The 25,436-nt window shown below is 43.5% G+C and overlaps 1 protein-coding gene across 2 annotated transcripts in view; it reads right to left on the bottom strand.

Annotated features, from left to right (window-relative positions):
- The window catches only part of USO1 (USO1 vesicle transport factor), a 101,463-nt gene that overhangs the window by 30,162 nt on the left and 45,865 nt on the right, over positions 1-25,436 (bottom strand). The window contains exons 14-20 of one of the 2 annotated variants that reach the window (XM_068113915.2): positions 19,215-19,325; positions 17,851-17,969; positions 11,415-11,596; positions 11,157-11,278; positions 2,813-2,951; positions 1,367-1,524; positions 1,183-1,227 (exon numbers count right to left, since the gene is read on the bottom strand). In XM_068113915.2, the coding sequence (XP_067970016.1) occupies positions 1,183-1,227; positions 1,367-1,524; positions 2,813-2,951; positions 11,157-11,278; positions 11,415-11,596; positions 17,851-17,969; positions 19,215-19,325 (876 nt within the window). The remainder of the gene's footprint in view (positions 1-1,182; positions 1,228-1,366; positions 1,525-2,812; positions 2,952-11,156; positions 11,279-11,414; positions 11,597-17,850; positions 17,970-19,214; positions 19,326-25,436) is intronic. The other variant, XM_068113916.2, reaches the window with a different exon arrangement.

A 25,436-nucleotide genomic window follows, 5' to 3' on the forward strand; every position in this document is an offset into this window, starting at 1 on the left:
GGTACGAATAGAACTGCACGAATCCGGTTCCATAAAAAGTAACGGCACAAGTCACGTGATACGCACACAGCTCGGGCGTAATTGATTACCGTGGCTTGTGCGAGGTCCGACCCCCATCTTCGTAGCAGCGTGGGTACCAAAGGTACGTGCGGCGTCGACCCGATACCCTTTCTCACGCTTGCTGCGGAAGTGGCGATTGGCCTCGTGGACACGAAGACCCAAGTGGAAAAAGGGGTTTAATCCCGCCTTTGTAACGTGAACGGGCTCCGGGAGATCCGCAACAATATATACACACACACATCACTGAAAGGTTGTTGTAAATTAATTTGCATATTTTATCATGTGTCAATGCAAATTATACCTGTACTGCACACATCAAAAAAGCAGCTCATATCAGTATAGATTCAAGCTGCCAATCTTAGACCTATGATCCCCATTTTCTTTGTCAGCAATGCATGTATCAAATACAAAACAACAACAGGCATTTTAAGGCCATTTCCCCTGCTAGAGCGGGGGTTAGCCTTGCGGGCCCCATGACAATCTTCTCCATTTTGCCCTATTTTCTGCATGCACAATGCATGCATCATATAATCACTTGATATTGAAACAACAGCAAAATACTATACATTTACATTCAATTTACATAAATTTACATTAAAATAACATTTGAAATTAATTAATTCAAAAGCAAAGCTTGCAATATGAAGGCTCTGAATAAAACAAACATATCCAGCTCAAAAAAGAAAAGCTGCCAGTTAAATAATTGGAATTACATTGAATATGCAATTAAATGCATACATTTGCATAAAACTAATTGAAGACATTCATCAATTAACAGTTAACCTTGCAATATTATTTATCTGGGCCAAACACGTATACACACAAAAAAAAGAAGTTACCAATATACCTTGCTGTTGAAATACCAGAGAATATGCTGAAAATGCATATATTTGCATAAATCATTATTTTAATCGCAGTAGCCAATTACAGATTCTGTGGCACCTATGGTAAAGTTAACGCTATTGATATAAATGACACCCAGAAAAAAAATGGCGCTTTTATCCGGTCTGTTCGCATATTTCAGTTAAGCTGCCTGACTAATGGTAATGAGCAGATAGAAGAAAAGATTCGCATGTTATTTTTCATTGTAAAACGACGCATTTGTAGGCAGTTGCACAGTACCTTTTTCATTTCGGAAATGTCAGTTCCTTCTTCACCTTCATTTGCCTAAATAAATAAATAAATAAATAAATAAATAAAACCAAACAAAAATAATTAAAAACAAACGTGAAACAACAGCCACTTTAAGCCTCCAAGAGATGCAAAGCACATAATGTAATGTAAGCATTGCCAGATTACTTTTCACCTCATTGTCTCCCCTGTGGGCCAGGCGAGACTGGAGCTCAGAGTTCTCTCTTTGAGCACATTCCAGCTCCGACTGAAGATGAGATAACTCTGGAGATTCACGCTGCCCAAATGGACCATTCATCTCGGCTTGCAGAGGCCCACTTAGCCCATCTTTGCCTGGAACACAAGGTGCACAAAAAGTGTTTGTTGTTATCTCCACCACCGAAGGTGGACAGAGTTTATGCTTTCACCTCTGTCTGTCTGTCTGTCTGTCTGTCTATTAACAGAAGATCTCAAAATGCTATGGACGGATTTGCACGAAACTTGGTGGACAGGTTGAGTGTGTGACAAGGTCAAATAAATTCGATTTTGGTGAAGATCCAAATCCGGATCCCGATATGAGAGTTTTTAAATTTTTCAGTGACTTCACCATTGAGAGGTGGGGCCAAAAGCGATGTACAGTACTATATCTTATTATATTTCAAAAAGTTGTGGATGAGTTGGTTAGGTGACAAGAACAAGCAGATGCGATTTTGGTTCAGGTCCGGATCCAGATCAAGATCCGGCCTATCAGTGGGATACAAAACGTAAACTGCTTAGCCTGACGGAGGTATGTGCTCTACTGAGTGTCGTTCTAGTTTAAGAATGCAATTATCATTGGTCAATAATAAATCGCTGTCACTTAAGTCTTAAATGTAGTGGTACAACATCTGGGCTGAGGTGGACCCATTTTTAGATCATTATGTAGGTACTTGAAGCAAATATCAGTTCCTGTGCTCTCCATTTTGCTGGGAATATAATATTTATTGGCATCAGCACACATCACATGTCAAACTAACAAACTTAAAGTGCTTGAATTAGTCCTGCTTCCTTTTCCTCAAAAAATACAAGTTTTATTTCTAACTCGTAAAAAGCCCGTCAAAAATGACGGGTTGGAACAGTTAATTCGACGGTGCAGCCTCATGAGCGTGCCAAAGTCTGAAGCCTCGGCCTGGTGTCAGGTGTGCTTATATCTTCTTTATTTATGAGACATCCTGCTGACGTAAATGAACACTCGTTTTACTCTGCGCACAGTGCACATCACGCGCAGCAAATTTCATCTCCCTGCCCCTTGTATTATTGTTATTAAAAACAATGCTTCTGCACACCAGTCTTGAGGCTTGCAAGGCAAAGTCTACAATTCCAATAGAAGAAACAAAATTACCCTTTCATGGAAAATGTTTTTCGAGGTTGTTTTATCCTCAAAAACAGACCGTAGTGAACACACATTCGTGTTAAAAGATTGGCCTTTAAAGACAACCCTTTTGAAGGGGGACAGACATCTGTACAAACACACAAATACAAACTGACATTATGTTTTATATGGAGGGATTACATGAGTTTCAGCATGACTTTCTACAAGATTGGTCACATCTGAGCACATTGTGGCAGGAAGAGACTGGGGTCAGCAAGATGTTCTACGCACCTGTCTGTGCCTTGAGTAGGTTGTACTGGTCCTTGAGCTGCCCAATATGTGCAGACTGCTGCCCAATGGCAATCTCAGCCTGCTCATACTGCATAGTCAAAGACGTGACCTTCTCCTTCAGCTCACTAATCTGGCAGTCCTGCCACCAATGCACAATAGGTATTTACACAAATCTCAAGAAAGATTTATTTGCACAAGCACACATTTGATTAACAAGAGAAGCATTCAGTGGAAGGTGAGGTGAGCCAGCACTATAGTCAAAGTCAAAATGGTACAATTTTGAGGAATTATTACATTATGGAATGGGCAAGTGGTTATATAATGAGCGTCTGACGTAATACATTTTCTATCTGCCCATAAAGAAAAAACTAGATAAAGTGCAATTAAAAAAAAAAAATCGATCTATGCAATATTGTTTGCCCTTGAGAAAAGTAATTCAGATAATGATATACAAATCAACACAGTACCTTCAACCATTAAAAAAAAAAACACATGCTTTGCCAGGGAAAAATTTTGGTCACCCTAACTTAACCTTCACTTAAATACATATTTAGACATACCTAAGTACACTTCACCACAGGGTGAAACATGTGAGACTGGGAGATACAGCGACGCGCCATCGCATCCACCGAGTGCTTTCCATGTTGTCGGTTCTCCACTGGCGGGCGACACGACGTTGTTGCTTTTACACTGGAAGATGGTGCGCTACCGTATTAAAAAATTTCGCAAGATGCACTACGAGTACTGTCATGTACTTCAACATGTTGAACGACGTTATAATCAGACTTGTGTGACTTAAATATACTATTGTCCCATAATGTGTCAACGACGTTCTTTCAAAATAATGGAGGTCAATTTACTGTATATGCAGATATACATGTCAGGTTTATGGTGGAAGGGGTGGGGAGGTGAGGGGGGTTAGAAATTACCTTAGAGGAGATAGAACTGTATAGAGTAGCATGGTCCGTGTGCGAGTAGTAAGCAATCTCAATGTATGGAAGTAGGGACCTGTCAGCTTAGGAGTTTGAATGTGCACGATACAGAGGATCATGCTTGTTATAGAAAGAAGAGGGTTTAAAGTTAATTAACCATGTTTAAAACCTCCCTGTAACCATCCGCTGGGGGCACCGGGTTAGAGTTCAAATGAGCCCAGAAGAGCGAAACGGAAAGTAATGGGACTCTGCCAGGAAGTGAGAAAGGGGCAGAGATATGATCGTCTGAGAAGGGGTTGGAGCCCAATACTGAGAGGGGTGGAGAGTTGTCAAGGGAGCCAGTAGCTCTCGGTTCGTTTCTAGAGAGCTGGCACGGTTCTGTGAAAACAATTGCAAGAAATCTGAGAAGAGCTGGATTGTTGTGAGAGTACTGAAGAGGGTACTGAGGAGAAGGAACAGGATTGCATGAGAACTGAGGAGGTTGTTCTGAAGAGAAGGGGGAGGAGCCTGGAGGAGTGGGAACAAAGCGCTGAGGAGCTAATGGTTTGTGAGAACTGGGAGAGTCCCAAGGAGAATTGAGAGGTGGAGAGCTTTAAGGTCGTCCTGCCTGCCTGCCATGGCCCTAGTGCTGTTCTCATCTTCACCCATTGCCTGTACGTCATCCTGCTGATCTCATCACCTCTTCATCGTCCTGATTATCTCATCATCCTGCCCATCTCATCGCCTGCTCTGTGCCCATCCTCCCCTCCCCCGCTGCTACCAGAAAGAAGTCACCCCATCTTGTTCCCCACCCCATCTGTGCTTGTGACTGGAGAGAGGCACCTAAGTTTTTATAGGATTTACTTTACCATTATTTACCTCATTGTATATAATTATTATTGAATTCATTTTCCCTGGTTGTCATTTGTTCGGGAATAAACCTGTTTGGTTTTATAAAAGCTATAAGGTCCTCATGATTCTCCTCGGGTCCATGCAAGCATATACCTCTAATAATTGAATGGAGCCTTGAGAGTTAAAGCCTGTTTCGGTCTATCTGTTCAGGAGTGGTGTTAACCGGTCCATGAACAAGACAATATACAGTAAAACCTCTTCCAACGCGGCTTCCTCGAATGTGGTTTCCAATTTACACGCTGAATTAAATGTGTCAAAACCTCCCCAACACGCGGGTGTTTCGCATTTACGCGATCGTGGCTGATTTCCCAAAGATTTATATTATTGTTATTCTTTGTTACTGTACTGTACTTTACTCTTGTCCACACAAGGGAGGTCTTCTTAGGCTAAATACAAGGCTAAAAAGACCCCCCTTGTGTGGACAAGGGTTAATTAATATAAAATTTATACATACAATGATACGAGTCGCCACCTGCCGTCATAGCTCACAATTCGATTTTACATTCTGGATTAATTGCGACAAAAACGGCCAGCATTTTCCCAAAGATTTTATTATTTTGCCTTATTCCTTATTACCTTGCTTAATTACTATTTAATTTATTTACACGCGTGGCACGAGCTGTCACCTGTCGCCATCTCCGAACCTGCCGCCATCAAGTGAACTTAAGTCGATCATCATGGCTCCCAAAATACCCAATTTGAACCAACTAGACAAGAAGAGGAGGAAAACAATGACCATGGAGGTCAAACTTGATATCCTGAATAAATTTTCATCAGTTTCTGCTTCATCTTTGGCCAGGCAATATGGCGTGAATGAATCAACCATTAGGACGATACGGAAGGCTGAAGATAAAATCCGTTCCAGCGTTCGTGCAGGAGCCTCCATCGCAACATCATACTTTAGCAGGAGAGACACCTTTGTTGAGAAAATGGAGAAAAGATTGTGTCTGGATTGAAGATCAGAACGAGAAAACTGCTCCAGTGGATGGGCCCATATATAAGAACAAAGGCCATTAGCATCCACAATTACCTGAAGACGGTAATTTATACCTACGATGATACGAGTCGCCACCTGCCGTCATCGTGATCGCAGTTAGATTTTATATTCCGGATTAAATGCGACAAAAACAGCCGGGGTTTTCCCAAAGATTATGATATCCTGAAATTCGGATTTGAATACATGGAAGAAGAAGAAGTAGAAGAACTGTTAAAGTCCGATGGAGAAGAACTGTCCACTAAAGAAGTTGTGATGAAGACAATGAAGAATATGATGAAGAGCCAGAAATTGCCCGCATATATATACACAGATAGTTCCCGACCTACGACGGGGTTACATTCCGCCATGTCCGTCGGATGTCGGTTCCATCGGAAGTCGGACCCCCTTTTGTGGACCTGTATTTTTCAGGTAGTAGTTGGATCATAGCTCCAAAGTACGTGTACTATCATAGTATCATGTGTTAGTCTCATGACGTTAATTACATGGGACATGTATTTCAAGTTAGTATTATGTCTTGAATTACATGTACCTATTAATATACGTCTACAAGTACGTATTCATGGATTATTTGGGACATTTTTCACGTCCGTTTTCCATCATATGACTTTGGAATGGAATATGAGATTTAGGCCAACGGCAAGGCACTGGGACCTATAGGGTCATTCAGCGCCGATATGACTTTATTATGTACCATGTATTGATACGTATTCAAGCACGTATTCATGGATTATTTGGGTGAAATAAAAAAATACGACATTTTATAGCAATTTATTAAACAAAAAATATGTACAAATATACAAAAAACAACAACAACATGCATTTTAAAGGCCATTTTCCCTACTAGAGCGGGGGTTAGCCTTGCGGTCCCCATGACTATCTTCTCCGTTTTGCCCTATTTTCTGCATCTCTCTTTGTTAACCCCCTTGCCCGCATTTCTTCTTCCAACATCTTTAGCCAAGTCTTTCTCGGTCTTCCCCGTCCTCTACTTCCTTCTACATTCATTTCCATCACTCTTCTCAACCAGTCACTTTCATCCTTCCTCAACACATGACCAAACCATCTCAACCTGTTCCTCTTCACAGCATCAATCACAGGCTCTATTCCCATCATCTTTCGCAATTCATCATTTGTCTTCCTCTCTCTCAACGATACTCCGCACATCCGTCGAACCATTCGCATTTCCACCCTTTCCAACCTTCGTTGCTGCTCTACGTTCATTACCCATGTCTCGCTCCCATAAATCATAACACTTCTCAGTTCTCACACATGCAGCATACACCTTTCCCTTCAGCTTCAACGACACTCCCCTCATCATCAGCACGCCACTCAGTTCACGAAACTTCTTCCATGCACATCTCACTCTAGCAACCATTGCCGAGTCTGATCCACCTTCTCCATTCAGCATGTCTCCGAGGTAGCAAAATGTTTTCACACCTTCCAGCTTCACGCAGTCTCCAAGATCCAACTCAACATTTCCTCCATCTGCAGCTCCCTCTGTGCATACCTTACATTTGAATGTAGCTGCCACACTGGTTAATGACCCTCTCAGACCACGACATTTTTGATGAACCCAATCAGCGCACATTGTACATTGAATGGAGTTCACTCCGACAGCCTTCCTACACACAGCACAGGGCCACTTCCCAGTTCTTTCCACCTCACCACATGCTTTACCACTTGCCATCACCTTCGTCTTTCCGATATTCACCTTCAGACCTTTTGTCTCCATACATTCCTTCCACTTGTCCATCTTTCCCTTCAGTCCATCCATACTTTCCGCAATCGACACCAAATCATCTGCATACAACAACTCCCACTGTAAACCCTCCTTTACATTCTGAGCCAGCACCTCCATCACAGCTACAAATAGTAGTGGACTTAGTACCGACCCCTGATGCACTCCCACCTTCACCTCAAACTCACCACTGTTCCCGTCCTTCGTCCTTACAGCTGTGCGCGCTCTTTTGTACATTGCCATCACTACTCAGTTCAACCATTCCTCCACTCCTAACTTCCTCAATGCCCATGTCAATACTTTGCGTGGAACCCTATCGAATGCTTTCTCCAGATCAACAAACCCAAGAAACAACTTCTTCCTCTTCTCCTTGTACTTCTCCTGCAACTGCCTCACAATGAAAGTGCGTCTGTCGTACATCTTCCTGGCATAAATCCAAACTGCATTTCGTCGATCTTCACTTTCTTCCTTATCCTCCTCTCCAACACCCTTTCCAATACCTTCATTCCATGCTCCAATAACTTTATCGCTCGGTACGAGCCACACTCCAGAGGGTCACCTTTCCCCTTGTATAGAGGGACGAGGGTACTAAGTTCCCAATCCACTGGAATGCGGCCTTCTTTCACCACCAGATTACAGATCTCTGTCATTCTCTTCACACCCCAACTTCCTGCTGCCTTCAACATATCTCCCACAACTCCCGTCGGCCCTCCCGCTTTTCTACCCTTCATTGCTTTTATCGCTTCCTCAACTTCCTTCTCAGTTATCTTCTCTGCCGGTCCTACAACTGGGTTACTCTCTATGTTGCCATCCCATTCATTCTCTGTATTCAACAGCATTTCCATATATCTTTTCCATCTTCCTTTAATTCCATCTGGGTCGACAACGATTTGTCCCACTTCATCCTTCAAGCAACTCACCCCCATCACATCACACCTCTCTTTCGCTATCTGCTTTACAATCCTGAATACTTTCTGACCCTCTTCCGAATCCAAGCGTTCTCCAAACATTTTCCTACATGCCTCCAGCGCCTTTGCTACCTCTTTCTTTGCAGCCTTCCTGGCTGCCTTATAACTTTCATGCTCTGCTGTTTCTGCTCCCGTACCCTTCGCCTTCTGCCACTCCTTGAACTTCTTCCTCTTCTCGTCAATCCTCTTTCCAACTTCATCATCCCACCACCATGTTTCCGAGTGCCTCGGTGGTCCTTTTGTCCATCCACATACCTCAACAACGGCTCCCAACAGACTAGCTTTCATTGACATCCAACCACTTTCAAGCTCAACCACATCATCCTCGACCCTACTCAGCCTCTCTTTTAATGCCTCCCTTACTGTCACCTCTTTCAACCTCCACACCTTCATTCTCGGTTGGTACTTCACCCGCCGAGCTCTCCTCGCACCTTTCACCCTTATGTCGCAGACAACCAAGTGGTGCTGTGAAACAGCCTCCTCCCCCGGGATCACCTTTGTGTCCCGGAGGTGCCCCCTATCTCGCCTACGCACCATCAGGTCGTCAACGGTTGTCGTCGACCCACCTGACGTGTATGTAACAAGCTTATTATCCTCTTTCTGGAACTGAGTATTACAAATCAACAAATCAGCTCCATCAGCAAACTCCAAAATCCTTTCACCTTCTCCATTTCTCACACCATATCCGTAACCCCATAAACTCCGTCAAAACCATCCATACTCCTTCCCACATGTCCATTTAGGTCTCCTCCTCCCACAACAACTTCCTCATCTCTCACGTTTTCCATCTGCTTCTCTATCGCATACCAGAACTTGTCCTTCTCTTCATCGCTTCGACCAACCTGCGGAGCATATCCCGAGATGACGTTCACCAAGAGCTTTCCAATCATCATTTTCACCATCATCAACCTATCACTCACTCTAGTCACACTCACCACACTGTCTACAAACTCCTCAGAAAACAGGACACCAACACCATTCACGCCCTCCAGGCACCCTTGCCACATAAACTTGTATTTCTGTCCCTGCCTACCCTTCACCATTCTCACACCACTTCCCTTCCATCTTGTCTCTTGCACACAACATATGTCCACTCTTCTTCTGACCAATACTCCCACCACTTCTCCTGATCTCCCTGGCATTGTCCCTACATTCCATGTCCCAAACCTCAGAAACCGATCTCCACTTCGGGCTGTACCCAGCCCATATGTAGTTGTAATTGTCATGGTTCTCTTTTTGAGGCAATGTTTTTATGGCCGGATGCCCTTCCTGACGCCAACCCTCTTAGTCGTCTCTTACAACACGCAGGGATACGGTGTACCTATTCTAATCCAGGGTATACACTGGGAAACGTTTAAAACATGGAAATTCTGGGGGGGGGGAGTGCCTGACTCAAGTCAACAAATAGTGCCTCTACCCCCACTGATGGTTGACTACCCTACCCACCTGGGTTTTAGATCAGAGTTGTCTTCCCTCTCCTGGGCAGTTCGCTGACCTAGACCTCGGCTTACGAGTACCACCTACCCAAGTTTGAAGTCAGAGCGGTCCTTCTCTTTGGCAGATAGACAACCAAGGCTAATGAGCTCCAGCCACCCAAAACACCAGGTTTTAAGGTGTCAGGAACCCGCCTATATCCTCTGCCTTTAGTAAGAAACAGGGTCGGCACGAGAAGCCAAACAGTAAGATTTGGTTAGGAGAGGCTCTTTGAATCGCTGTGCTATAATTGGGGCATTTCAGAGGAGATGGTGATGCTCAGTCAACCAACTAAATCCCAGTACATTCCTTATAACCCACTTTGACCACCCCAAAATAAACAGTAATTTTATGAGATGAGTAAATGGATAAACAAATTTTGTTAGAAGAGGAAATGTGAGTGTCGATTTGAAAATAAATCATGGCTTTGATTCCTAACGAAAGGAAGTGCAGAAACTGCTGAATAAAGCACAGCATGCAAGTCAAATGTTGGAGTTTTAAACATTTCCAGCTGATTCTTTTTGTCATTTTTGACAATTCTGTATGCTCAACAACCCCAGGGAAGCTTGTTCGTACAGGAGAATTATAAGTGGTAAAAAGCAATAAAACTAACACCGGGATAAACCATTTATCCAATGCATCCGCAACACAAAATGGCCAATGGTATGTAACTAGTTTTCCTTTTACCTCCCACCTATGTATTTGCACCTGCCCAAAGTGCCAACACCTTTTCTAACTGCTAAGCCAGAGTTTAGTACCACAGGCCACTGTTGTCACTTCCTAGTTCTTGAACTTGAAGTTTGAAAGTATTGTAATGGACTCAAAGAGCCGGACTCAATGACTCTGTCTGACTCAATGAGCTTCGCGCACACCGTTTGTGTTCCGTCTTTATTGTGGCAGCCACCACATATTAAAGTGTAGTTTAGGTTGAAGTTCCTGAAAACAATGTCAGATAAATTAACTCACCATGCCTCCTGCTGTGCGAATGGAGGATAACAGGCCTGCTTGCAGTCTCAGTAGAAGCCCTCTCAATTATGGCTTTCGAGAGACTAAGAAGTCTACTTTTTGCGTGTGCTGTGTCCACTAAGTCACATTCCCTCACCTCTGCCCGAAACAGTGCTAAATAAAATATCAGACTGCTGAACTCAGAATGTGGAATCTACTTACTTACGACAGCAACTGTTTAACTCGAGTCAAAATTATAATTAACTGTTTCACATACTAATTATGCAAAGATGCATATGCGAGTACAGCGTATCATAACAGAGTCTGACGAGGCATTTTAATAATGTGCAGATTTATACCTGCAGGTTGAAATGAACGCATAATGCACATCAGTAACCAATACCTGGACACGGATGAGGTCCTTGTATTGAGCCAAGATGTTGTCATTCTGCTGCATGGTTTTTCGTACCTCCTCTTCCTTCTTCTCCTCCTCAGCAGATTTCTGCACGGCCTTTACAATTAACCCTGTCATGCAAGCATACAATTAGTATTTGTCATTTAGCTTTCCAACATGGACCGGTTGAATCAAAACACAATGACAGGCATCAAGAGATTAGGAAAAAAAATGATTGGAAAGTGAGCTGTGAGGTGAGCAAAGTACCCTCAATCTCACGCACAAGGCGAGTAAACTCGTAGTCAAACAGCAGTGTGCTGGAACTTGAGGCAGATGGTTTAGGTCTTCGTGATGCCAATGAGTACAGTTCGTGCTTAGAAACGAAAGAAAGCTTCTCGAAAAAATTCTCCTTGCCTATTCTTTTCTCCAAGAGCTGTTTCAGTTTTGGCCTGCAGCATAATTTATTGACGTTATACAAAATTATAAGACAACTTGAACAAAATAATTTTAAATTACAATAACAAAAACCTCATTAAAATAATAACTTTTTCTTCTTCTTCGTTCAAATGAAGCACAAGGCTGTGGGGTAGCGTCATTGGCTGAGGGGGATGTGCTGCTGACGTAATGACCTCTCTACTGGTTAGAGCAGGAATTTGGAATTTTGCCATGGTGATGGCTATAGCTCACCTACTCGTGAAAATAAATAAAGGATGGGAACAAAATATGCAGTAGCAAAAGTCAACCAAACCCTAGTTCGTCCACAATTAACTTGTTAATTCATAATTCCCAGACAATTTGTGGCATCTCTTCACAAAATACAGCTGTGGTGGTACAGTGGTAGAGACATTCAAGTGCTATCCTGGAGCTCATGTATTCAAACACCTTTGAAAGCACGTCTAAATGATTCATATTGGAGGTTTTTGGAAATTTACCATGTCGATATCAGATTGCTTATCAAAACCCAGTTGGCTAACTAATGACCCTCAGGGAAGAGGCAATGTACAGCCATGGCCAAAAATATTGGCACCCTTGCACCTTTTTCAAATAATGCACCATTTCTTCCAGAAAATTGTTGAAATTAAAAAATATTTTGGTATCTACATTTGTATTTCTTTGGTTTGCAGTAGAACAAAATTGCTTCGATCAGCAATCAAGATCAACAAAAACAGTTTGCTTCGATCTCTCCACGACATCAAAGTTTGAGTATTTTCCCATTCGTGTCTTTGTCAAATTTCCACTGGTTATTTTATTGTGTGTTTCTATTTCGTTTTGGTTTTGTAATTATTGCAAATTTGTGTGTAATTAGTCGTTTTTTGTTCGCACCTCATGCACGGCCTGGTCTCTCCAGGCTCCCCCCCCCCCCACCGTCAGTGAGTGAATATAAGTTCTTTCGTTCATAGTATTTGCTTGTTTCTTTGATTTTCTTTTCTCCCCCCTACCTCTCATGAACATCTTACCCTTTGTCCAACGTTTTAAAAACAAAACAAACAAATAAACAACAACAAAAAAAAAATTCTTTATTAATTCTTTCTCTCCTCCCGGACACATGCTTGTTCGCTCTCCTCCTCGTCTCGACTTGTGCCCCGCCCCCTATATCTCGTTTTTCTTCCACCTCTGCTCCTTCTTTCTCAAATCCACGTCCTCACTTAGAGACTTTTCCCAGATTATTTTTCATGGTTTTGTTTAAATATTATTTAAATATGTTTAAACCGCAGCCGTGATGCTGACGCCACCCTCCCCCTCCACCCATCCCCCCCAGAATTTCCATGTTTTAAACGTTTCCCAGTGTGTACCCTGGATTAGAATAGGTACACCGTATCCCTGCGTGTTGTAAGAGACGACTAAGAAGGTTGGCGTCAGGAAGGGCATCCGGCCATAAAAACATTGCCTCAAAAAGAGAACCATGACAATTACAACTACATATGGGCAGGGTACAGCTCGAAGTGGAGATCGGTTTCTGAGGTTTGGGACATGGAATGTCGGGACAATGACAGGGAGATCAGGAGAAGTGGTGGGAGTATTGGTCAGAAGAAGAGTGGACATATGTTGTGTGCAAGAGACGAAATGGAAGGGAAGTGGTGTGAGAATGGTGAAGGGTAGGCAGGGATAGAAATACAAGTTTATGTGGCAAGGGTGCCCGGAGGGCGTGAATGGTGTTGGTGTCCTGTTTTCTGAGGAGTTTGTAGACAGTGTGGTGAGTGTGACTAGAGTGAATGATAGGTTGATGATGGTGAAAATGATGATTGGAAAGCTCTTGGTTAACGTCATCTTGGGATATGCTCCACAGGTTGGTCGGAGCGATGAAGAGAAGGACAAGTTCTGGTGTGCGATTGAGAAGCTGATGGAAAACGTGAAAGATGAGGAAGTTGTTGTGGCAGGAGGAGACCTAAATGGACATGTGGGAAGGAGTATGGATGGTTTTGAGGGATTTCATGGGGGTTACGGATATGGTGTGAGAAATGGAGAAGGTGAAAGGATTTTAGAGTTGGCTGATGGAGCTGATTTGTCGATTTGTAATACTCAGTTCCAGAAAGAGGATAATAAGCTTGTAACATACACGTCAGGTGGGTCGACGACAACCGTTGACTACCTGATGGTGCGTAGGCGAGATAGGGGGCACCTCCGGGACACAAAGGTGATCCCGGGGGAGGAGACTGTTTCACAGCACCACTTGGTTGTCTGCGACATAAGGGTGAAAGGTGCGAGGAGAGCTCGGCGGGTGAAGTACCAACCGAGAATGAAGGTGTGGAGGTTGAAAGAGGTGACAGTAAGGGAGGCATTAAAAGAGAGGCTGAGTAGGGTAGAAGATGATGTGGTTGAGCTTGAAAGTGGTTGGATGTCAATGAAAGCTAGTCTGTTGGGAGCCGTTGGTGAGGTATGTGGATGGACAAAAGGACCACCGAGGCACTCGGAAACATGGTGGTGGGATGATGAAGTTGGAAAGAGGATTGATGAGAAGAGGAAGAAGTTCAAGGAGTGGCAGAAGGCGAAGGGTACGGGAGCAGAAACAGCAGAGCATGAAAGTTATAAGGCAGCCAAGAAGGCTGCAAAGAAAGAGGTAGCAAAGCCGCAGGAGGCGTGTAGGAAAATGTTCGGAGAACGCTTGGATTCGGAAGAGGGTCAGAGAGCAGTACTCAGGATTGCAAAGCAGTTAGCGAAAGAGAGGTGTGATGTGATGGGGGTGAGTTGCTTGAAGGATGAAGTGGGACAAATCCTTGTGGACCCAGATGGAATTAAAGGAAGATGGAAAAGATATATGGAAATGCTGTTGAATACAGAGAATGAATGGGATGGCAACATAGAGAGTAACCCAGTTTTAGGACCGGCAGAGAAGATAACTGAGAAGGAAGCTGAGGAAGCGATAAAAGCAATGAAGAGTAGAAAAGCGGGAGGGCCGACGGGAGTTGTGGGAGATATGTTGAAGGCAGCAGGAAGTTGGGGTGTGAAGAGAATGACAGAGATCTGTAATCTGGTGGTGAAAGAAGGCCGCATTCCAGTGGTTTGGGAACTGAGTACCCTCGTCCCTCTATAAAGGGGAAAGGTGACCCTCTGGAGTGTGGCTCGTACCGAGCGATAAAGTTATTGGAGCATGGAATGAAGGTATTGGAAAGGGTGTTGGAGAGGAGGATAAGGAAGAAAGTGAAGATCGACGAAATGCAGTTTGGATTTATGCCAGGAAGATGTACGACAGACGCACTTTTCATTGTGAGGCAGTTGCAGAAGTACATGGAGAAGAGGAAGAAGTTGTTTCTTGGGTTTGTTGATCTGGAGAAAGCATTCGATAGGATTCCACGCAAAGTATTGACATGGGCATTGAGAAAGTTAGGAGTGGAGGAATGGTTGATCAGAGTAGTGATGGCAATGTACAAAAGAGCATGCACAGCTGTAAGGACGAAGGACGGGAACAATGGTGAGTTTGAGGTGAAGGTGGGAGTGCATCAGGGGTCGGTACTAAGTCCACTACTATTTGTAGCTGTGATGGAGGTGCTGGCTCAGAACGTAAAGGAGGGTTTACCGTGGGAGTTGTTGCATGCAGATGATCTGGTGTTGATTGCGGAAAGTATGGATGGACTGAAGGAAAAGATGAACAAGTGGAAGGAATGTATGGAGACAAAAGGTCTGAAGGTGAAGATCGGAAAGACGAAGGTGATGGCAAGTGGTAAAGCATGTGGTGAGGTGGAAGGAACTGGGAAGTGGCCCTGTGCTGTGTGTAGGAAGGGTGTCGGAGTGAACTCCATTCAATGTACAATGTGCGCTGAGTGGGTTCCTCAAAAATGTAGTGGTCTGAGAGGGTCATCAACCGGTGTGGCAGCTACATTCAAATGTAAGGTGCGCACAGAGGGAGCTGCAGATGGAGGAAATGTTGAGTTGGATCTTGGAGACGGCATGAAGCTGGAAGGTGTGAAAACATTTTGCTACCTCGGAGACATGCTGAATGGAGAAGGTGGATCAGACTCGGCAACAGTTGCTAGAGTGAGATGTGCATGGAAGAAGTTTCGGGAACTGAGTGGCGTGCTGATGAGGAGGGGAGTGTCGTTGAAGCTTAAGGGAAAGGTGTATGCTGCATGTGTGAGAAGTGTTATGATTTATGGGAGCAAGACATGGGTAATGAACGTAGAGCAGCAACGAAGGTTGGAAAGGGTGGAAATGCGAATGGTTCGATGGATGTGCAGAGTATCGTTGAGAGAGAGGAAGACAAATGATGAATTGCGAAAAATGATGGGAATAGAGCCTGTGATTGATGCTGTGAAGAGGAACAGGTTGAGATGGTTTGTTCATGTGTTGAGGAAGGATGAAAGTGACTGGTTGAGAAGAGTGATGGAAATGAATGTAGAAGGAAGTAGAGGACGGGGAAGACCGAGAAAGACTTGGCTAAAGATGGTGGAAGAAGAAATGCGGGCAAGGGGGTGAACAAGGAGAGATGCAGAAAATAGGGCAAAATGGAGAAGATTGTCATGGGGACCGTAAGGCTAACCCCCACTCTAGCAGGGAAAATGGCCTTTAAAATGCATGTTGTTGTTGTTTGTTGCAGTGGAACAAAACAAAAAAAGCTGAAAAAATTACTAATTCTTAGCTTATTCCACACAGAAATCCTAAAATGGCCTGGACAATATTATTGGCACCTTTTAGAAGTTTAGAAATAATTAGATTTCAAGTAGGTAATTCTCCTTTACTTTGGAATTGAACTCACCTGTGGTGAGTTACAGGTGCCTGCAATATAACAATCACTCACTCAACCAGTTTGAATAGAGAAAAGGAGTCATTCTGCTGTTTTGTGTCACTGTGTGCACAGCAATGAGCATGGAGAAAAGATAGAAAACCAGAGAATTGTCCGAGGAGGGTCAGACACAAGATTGTAGCCAAGCATGGACAATCTCAAGGCTACACGTCCATCTCCAGAGACCTTGATGTTCCTGTGTCTACCGTACACAATGTTATCAGGAAGTTTAAGGCCCATGGCACTCCAGCCAACCTCCCTGGACGTGTCTGCAAGAGAAAACTTGATCGAAGATTGCGAAGGATTCTTCCAATGGTGGAGAAAGGACCTCGATCAACTGCCAAACAGATTCAAACTGACCTTCAGACAGAAGATACGAGTTTCAACTCGCACCATCCATCGCCAACTCAATGAAAGGGGGTTCTATGGTAGGAGACCCAGGAGTACCCCACTGCTTAGAAAGTCCGACTGGTGTTTGCGAAAACACACCTGAACAAGCCAAAATCCTTCTGGAAGAATGTCATGTGGACAGATGAGACCAAATTTGAGTTTTTTGGTGAAGCACATCATCTCTATGTTTGCAAAAAACAAAATGAAGCCTTCAAAGAAGAGAACACCCTCCCTACAGTCAAACATGGAGATGGTTCAGTGATGTTTTGGGGTTGCTGTGCTGCCTCTGGCACTGGGAGCCTTGAATGTGTGTATGGCTTCATGAAATCAGGAGATTATCAAGGCATGTTGGAGTGCAATGTTCAACCCAGTGTCAGAAAGCTGGGTCTCCGTCGAAGGTCATGGGTCTTGCAGCAGGACAATGACCCCAAACACACTTCAAAAAGCACCCAGGAATGGTTCAAGACAAAACACTGGACTGTTCTGAAGTGGCCAGCAATGAGTCCAGATCTAAATCCCATTGAACACCTGTGGGGAGATCTGAAAACAGTAGTTGGGAGAAGGCACCTTCAAATCTGGGAGAACTGGAGCAGTTTGCACAAGAAGAGTGCGCCTAACTGCCAGTAGAGGTGTAGGAAGCTCATTCATGGCTATAGGAAGCACTTGACTGAAGTTATTTTGTCCAAAGGCTGTGCTACCAAATATTGAGTCGAGGGTGTCAATAATTTTGTCAATGCCATTTCTTTTTATTTTCTGATTTAAAAGGATATATTAAGTTCTGAATAAAAAACAAACATTCTGTAATATTAACAGTGAAATAAGGAATTGGAGACCAAATACTTGCGTCAATTTCAACTTATTTTTAGAGAAAATTGTAAGTTATTTGAAAAAGGTGCAAGGGTACCAATATTTTTGGCCACAACTGTACTTGTTTTACTTGTTCCACATGATCTACATGTAGTGCCAGTTACCACTTTCTGGTGGACTCAAATACCCAAGGGCAACTCGATGTGGGAAGAAAACCTATGGATAAAAATGAAGTGCTACCCACATTTCTCCAAACCAAAATAAATAAATAGTCGATCACACACTGACCGTGTATAGTTTTCCAGGGAGTTGTCATTGTAAAAGATGCATATTCCTAACAGCAGCGCACACAGCCCTTGGACCAGGTGCTCATCCTCACCATGGTGCTCCGTAATCTGGTTCATGACCTGTACCATCTTGTAAAGGCATACCAAATGGCTCACAGACATTTTAAAAACAAAAGATATTGGCCAACTCCACGAAAAGAAGTTGACATTTTACAAGGGGTGATCAAAAAGCCAATTAATGGCAATGCTTTTTTTATGTTTTCAATATGCAAGTACATTTCACTCTACACGGGGGAGGTGGGAGGGGAAGGGACGGGGGAGGAGGGAAGGAAAAGTGGGAGGCATGGGTGGTACAATGTTTTCAAGGCTCGCGTTATGGATTTGCAGGGCCCATGCACCAGATTCAAATCCTCGCTCCACTCAGTGAGTGTCATGTGACCAACATTCATGGATCAGTCTGCGCCGCTACTCAGCTATGGGCCAGTGTTCCCCCCGGATCAGCTCCTCTGCTAGATCTCCAGTCCCCTCCATTTCTGCTGGCTCAGTGGAGCCACTCTCATCTCTGCTAGAAGCGTCGCTGCCACTCTCGTCCACTCGCCTTGTGTAGTCTGACCAAGAAAACTCACCACTACCCCCTTTGTGTAAACATGTAAAGTGAGATTTATGATCTTTGTAAAGTGGGATTGATATGGAAACTTGTTGAAATAATATTATTTGTGACTTATAATGCACAATCAGATAAAAACAGGTGGTTTTAATGATATATGTAGCTCATTTGTACAAATGTTCTGTTTTTATTGGTGAAATGGGAGAGGAGGGCTGATGGGTATTGATATCGGTTCAAGGAGGGGTCTTGAACACACCTCCCCTTTTCCCAATTAATTAATACTTCGTTCTGCACAGATTCGCTATCCACTGCATTTTATGAGGGCCAGGTGTATATACTTGCAAAATGAAAAATAAATAAGTTGGTGTGGATTGGACTATTGTGATTACCTCATTCGTAAAAACTTTTTCAACACCCCAAGTACTTTGTTTCCAAAACTGATCAGTTCATTGGCAAGTAACAGAAGCTGATAAATTGATAAAGAGGCCATAAGTACCAACATAAGAGAGGGATCACAAGAGGGTAGCAGAGTGTAGGAAGAGTGGGGAAAGAAAGCAAAGATTGGAAAGAGATAATAGTAAGGGGAGGAAGAGGTGTATATTTGCCATATGGAACAGTGAATATGGAATGGCGATGAAGCGTAGAGGGAAGGGATAGGGAAACCTTTTAACCCTCCCTCCCCCCACTCTGCCCCCCCCCCCCCCCTTTCATGTGTCCATCCAATGCAGATACAGTGCCAGCAGGTCATTTGAGGATACAAAAGGGATGTTTGACGAATTGTGCAGAAAATGCGCGACAGCAATGGAGCAATCGGTGAGCCAGGTGCATAGCAGGATGAGGAGTCCAACGCGCGTCTGCAGCTTTCCTCCCTATGATAGACACATGACAACACAACACGTTACAAAGCACATGTGTTACTAAGCTCCAACACGTGTTACTAAGTTACACGTCATATACAACAAAACATGTTATATATGACAACACAACACGTGTTACTAAGCTCCAGTCTGTAAACATCAAGCACTTGTTTAACCGATTCAGCCTGCTGGAGGAGCAGGTGAGGGCTGAGAAAGTGTAATTGGTTAAAAAAATTCCTCTGAAATGGGTAACAAAGAGATTTTAACAAAAGTTTTAATTTATTTTACAAGTGTTAGAATACCTCCACACTTTGGGCACTCGGAATGCCTTTTTGTCCCCCACAAGGCCGGAGATGGGGTCCATTAAAATTAGCTCTGACCGAACGATCATTCATCCATGTACCTTTGTGTACACGATACTTCAAAAACCATTGAACGTTTAGCTTTCATATTGCAGATATCTACTCCTCTCTCCTCATGACATTATCTCTACCTGATTAGATCACAGCTGTGATTGGCTACATTTTGTTGCCATGGCACCATCTCAATAACTTGGATTGTGTACGTGATATTTCAAAACACGTTTAAGATTTGGCTTTCATATTACACAGATTCCTCATACTACCCAAACGGCAGGGGACCTAGAGTATCAGCTCCTTGCTTTTAATGAACCGCCAGTTCAAACATCGATAACATTAAATCGTCCAATTTGAAAGTCCAACAATCTGCAAAACTTTCCACTAGTGCTGGGCCGATATCGCAGTATCAGTACAGGCCGATATCTGCAATTTTTCACCAATCACCATTGGCCGATTGGAGTCAGTGTGAGTGCCGATTACCGATTACAGTACTGTGTACAAACAAAAACCTCAAGTAGCTTTCACTCTTTTTTTTTTAGGGTGAATTTCAAGAAATTAATTTTTTTAACAATGTTGAAATCTAAACATTTCAAGGAGATATGCATAAACATTATTCTTTATAAAAAGCAAGCAATCATCGTGTAACAGGTAGAAACAATTTGGCTCGGGAGTTTGGAAAACATGTTAATACGGCAAACGGCTCGGAAATTGGGTGTTATATAATTAATTTGCTTTGAAACTCACAAAGAGAAACAATACAACCTTTCTAAACACACGCGATTCATCTACAATAACCCGTATAAATATTGATCTGTATCAATCTATATACACTTACATACATCTTACTATAATTCACCAAATGTCTGTCCGTCCATCTGTCTGTCTGTCTGTCTGTCCGTCTGTCCGTCCGTTCGAAGGTACCGCAAAAACGACTGAACAGATCGCAACGATATTTTGGGTGGTTAATCCTGGGATCCCCTGGAGTAAAATAGGCTATATTGTTTTTTCCAATTTCAGCTTTAGTCTCCAGCATTCTCAGGTTTGGACTCCCACATAACATTCGCGTTCGCATAACGTTCATTGTGACGATGTTTTCATTGTGACGGTTGTTTTCAAGGGTGCCGCAAAAACGGCTGCACCGATCGCTGCACAGCTGCACCAATAGAACTCGGTGACCTCGGACAAATACTTTATAAGAACACGGGTTGAATCCCTGCTTGAGAGAATTCCAACCCCCTCCCTGCCATCACGGCCGTCTCGCCAACTCACAATCCCACGAGATATGCGGAAAGGACGACCCAAAACCAATATAAACATCATTAAACATCATTCGTATATAAACATCATTAAAAGTAAATAATGACCTCGGCCAAAGTTCAAACGACGTTTAATCTCCACATGAGAGAATTCCACATAGCTATTTGGGCGGTGCATACGCTAACAGATCGCTGTCTCCATCGATCTTTCCAAGGCCGTAACACCTATCGGCTCAAAATCCTTTTAACTGTTGATTTGGTACAGTTACACGTATCGGGAATTTGGTACACGTATCGGGGAGTACATACGACATCGCTATTGTGAATGTGACCGCTCTGAGGCATCTTTTGATTGGCATCGCAGTGACGGTGAGCACCAATATGGCGGCTGTATGATTAAAATCCGGCTTCAAGCCCCTCACCACCCAAAGCCTTCAACCAGACATATTAACACGCTCCTCCCCCTTCATTCCCATTCTTCAAAGCAAAGCGGTAAAAATTGTTGTATCGCCATTATATATGATGAGCAACGGTACCCGCCCTGAGGACGGGGCTTCAATGGGAGACGCGATTTATTTTAACATCCGTTAAATATCACATGCAAATCATCAAAATCTAAACAGTATTTTTATAATTTCAATAAAAAAAACATCACTGTTCATATCGGTAAATATTATTCCATCGTGTTTCAAATCGTGATATCAACTGTACACTTTTCTTTAGGAAAAAAAATGGAATGATTTTGTACCTCTTCTTCAGCTTAGAACTTCAGGATAGACGACATTGCTGATAAAAGTTCCTTTTTTCTCTTTGAGGTTCTTGGTAAACATTTTTATATTGTCACTGCTGTCACTGCTGCTTCATGTTTACTTTTACATGGAAAAGGAACTTTTATCAGCAATGTCGTCTATCCTGAAGTTCTAAGCTGAAGAAGAGGTACAAAATCATTCAATTTTTTTCCATAAAGAAAAGCGTACAGTTGATATCACGATTTGAAACACGATGGAATAATATTTACCGATATGAACAGTGATGTGGTTTTTATTGAAATTCTACAAATACTGTTTAGATGTGATTTGATGATTTGCGTGTGATATGATTTAACGGATGTTTATATGAATCGTATAAAATATTAAAAAGCCTTTAATTTCTGATATTTAGCCTTTTCATTTGGGCCTCCCAATTGAAACCCCACCCGTAGGGCGGGTACCGTTGCTAGTAATAATAATGGTGCAGAGGAGGTTAGAAGTGTTGTATGTGCAGGAGACTAGATTGAAAGGAGACAGAGCAAGGAGGTTGGTAGGAGGATACAAGTTGTTGCGCGTGGGTGGGGGATTGATCAATTCCGGAGGATTGGAGGACAGGGTTAATTGTGCCGATAAGGACAGGGTTAATTGTGCCGATAAGGACAGGGTTAATTGTGCCGATAAGGACAGGGTTAACTGTGCCGATAAGGACAGGGTTAACTGTGCCGATAAGGACAGGGTTAATTGTGCCGATAAGGACAGGGTTAATTGTGCCGATAAGGACAGGGTTAATTGTGCCGATAAGGACAGGGTTAATTGTGCCGATAAGGACAGGGTTAATTGTGCCGATAAGGACAGGGTTAATTGTGCCGATAAGGACAGGGTTAATTGTGCCGATAAGGACAGGGTTAATTGTGCCGATAAGGACAAGGTTAATTGTGCCGATGACAGGGTTAATTGTGCCGATAAGGACAGGGTTAATTGTGCCGATAAGGACAAGGTTAATTGTGCCGATAAGGACAGGGTTAATTGTGCCGATAAGGATAGGGTTAATTGTGCCGATAAGGACAGGGTTAATTGTGCCTATAAGGACAGGGTTAATTGTGCCGATAAGGACAGGGTCAATTGTGCCGATAAGGACAGGGTTAATTGTGCCGATAAGGATAGGGTTAATTGTGCCTATAAGGACAGGGTTAATTGTGCCGATGACAGGGTTAATTGTGCCGATAAGGACAAGATTAATTGTGCCGATAAGGACAGGGTTAATTGTGCCGATAAGGATAGGGTTAATTGTGCCGATAAGGACAGGGTTAATTGTGCCTATAAGGACAGGGTTAATTGTGCCGATAAGGACAGGGTTAATTGTGCCGATAAGGACAGGGTTAATTGTGCCGATAAGGACAGGGTTAATTGTGCCTCTAAGGACAGGGTTAATTGTGCCGATAAGGACAGGGTTAATTGTGCCGATAAGGACAGGGTTAATTGTGCCGATAAGGATAGGGTTAATTGTGCCGATAAGGACAGGGTTAATTGTGCCGATAAGGACAAGGTTAATTGTGCCGATGACAGGGTTAATTGTGCCGATAAGGACAGGGTTAATTGTGCCGATAAGGACAAGGTTAATTGTGCCGATAAGGACAGGGTTAATTGTGCCGATAAGGATAGGGTTAATTGTGCCGATAAGGACAGGGTTAATTGTGCCGATAAGGACAGGGTTAATTGTGCAGATAAGGACAGGGTTAATTGTGCCGATAAGGACAGGGTTAATTGTGCCGATAAGGACAGAGTTAATTGTGCCGATAAGGACAGGGTTAATTGTGCCGATAAGGACAGGGTTAATTGTGCCGATAAGGACAGGGTTAATTGTGCCGATAAGGACAGGGTTAATTGTGCCGATAAGGACAGGGTTAATTGTGCCGATAAGGACAGGGTTAATTGTGCCGATAAGGACAGGGTTAATTGTGCCGATAAGGACAGGGTTAATTGTGCCGATAAGGACAGGGTTAATTGTGCCGATAAGGACAGGGTTAATTGTGCCGATAAGGAGAGGGTTAATTGTGCCGATAAGGACAGGGTTAATTGTGCCGATATGGACAGGGTTAATTTTTCCGATATGGAAGGGGAAGGAGGATGTTCAAGATCCATGGAAGTACGGGGACATTACGCTCCTTATTCATGTCATGAAGCTGCTGGAGAGGGTTCTGGCCGGGAAGATAAAGAAGAATGTAGAGAAAGAGATTGGAAAAGAGCAGCAGGGATTTAGAAAGGGCAGGGGGACAACAGATGGGATGATCATGGAGACAGCTGGTGGAGAAGACATTGGAGGTGCAAGGTGAAATGCCATTGGGATTTGTGGATCTGGAGAAAAGGTCTATGACACTGTCCCGAGAGAGATGGTGATTGCGACACTGAGATGGATGGGTGTGCCGGAAGCAGATGTTAGGTTGGTGGAATGATGTACAAGGAAATGAAGGGAAGAGTTTTTGGTTGGTCCTGGGATGTTGCAGGAGTTTGGTGTGAACATCGGTGTGACACAAGCAAGCACTCTAAGCCCACTCCTGTTTATTACGGTGATGGAGCTGGTAAGCAGAAAGGTAATATGAAAGGTATTCAGGGGAGGATGTTGTATGTGGACGATTTTGCTGTTGTGGTGGAGAGTGAGCAGGAGATGCAGGAAGTATTGGGAGAGTGGAAGGAGGGAGGCATTTGAGAAACATGGGCTGAAAATGAGCATGGAGAAGACAGAGGTGATGTGTACAGCACATCAGGTACAGCGAAGATGATGCAGCAGAGAAAAATAAATGAATATCGGGTTGTAGGGGAAGGAGATCAGTCAAGGAAATAGGTTTGAGTATCTGGGTGGAACAGTGACCGGGGATGGTAAGTCAGAGGCAGAGGTTTCGAGGAGGATTCAGGTGTGTGTGAATACATGGAGGAGGGTGGATGGAGTAATGGCAGAGAGAAACATTTCAAGGAGATTGAAAGAAAATGTTCAGAGGTGTTGTGTAACGCCAGCCTATCTTTACTGTCTGTGTAAGATAGTGGCACTGACCGAGAGACAACAACAGAGGCTGCAGGATTGTGAGAACTGGTTCAGGAGGATTGGGGGAGTGAAGAGGGTGGACAGAAGGAGAATGGATGAACGGAGAGAGGAGATTTGTGTACAGATGAGTGTGACGAGGAGATTGGTGAAATGTCGGCTGAGATGGGCTGGACACTTCATGCAGATGGGTGAAGAGAGAATGGCAAAGAGAGTGGATCGGTTGAGGCAGCAAGGTAGGAGGAAAAGTGGTAGATCACGGGTGAGATGGGAGGATTGTGTGAAGAGGGATATCAGTAAGGTCGGTGTGGATGGACAGATGATAGAGTTGGCTGAAGACAGAGGGGAGTGAAGGAGTATCGTGGTCAGGGCAGGGCAGGAGCTTGCTACCACAGGGTCTCAGCCCTTGCAAAGGGAAGAGGAGGAGGAGGAAGAGGAGAAGAACCAATTGCTTTAGAAACAGCCACAGGAACAAAGGAAAACAGGATCGCTCTTACGCTGCTGAGTTAAAAACTACTGTACCTCCTTCCTGCTCAAGTACGTCTTGATGTCATACATTCCAGGCATACCCACCTGAGTGCATCAAAGCGGCAGTTAAATATACGTTTGCTCTATTATAATAATATTTTTTAAAGCATCAGATATCACCTTTTATAACACCGAGTCAATGGCTGATCGATTTACTTTCTGTATGAACAATTGTTAGGAATGGAATTCGTTTG

The sequence above is a fragment of the Myxine glutinosa genome, chromosome 4 (genome assembly GCF_964187855.1).
Source record: "Myxine glutinosa chromosome 4, kmMyxGlut1.1, whole genome shotgun sequence".
NCBI classification, from domain to species: Eukaryota; Metazoa; Chordata; class Myxini; order Myxiniformes; family Myxinidae; genus Myxine; species Myxine glutinosa.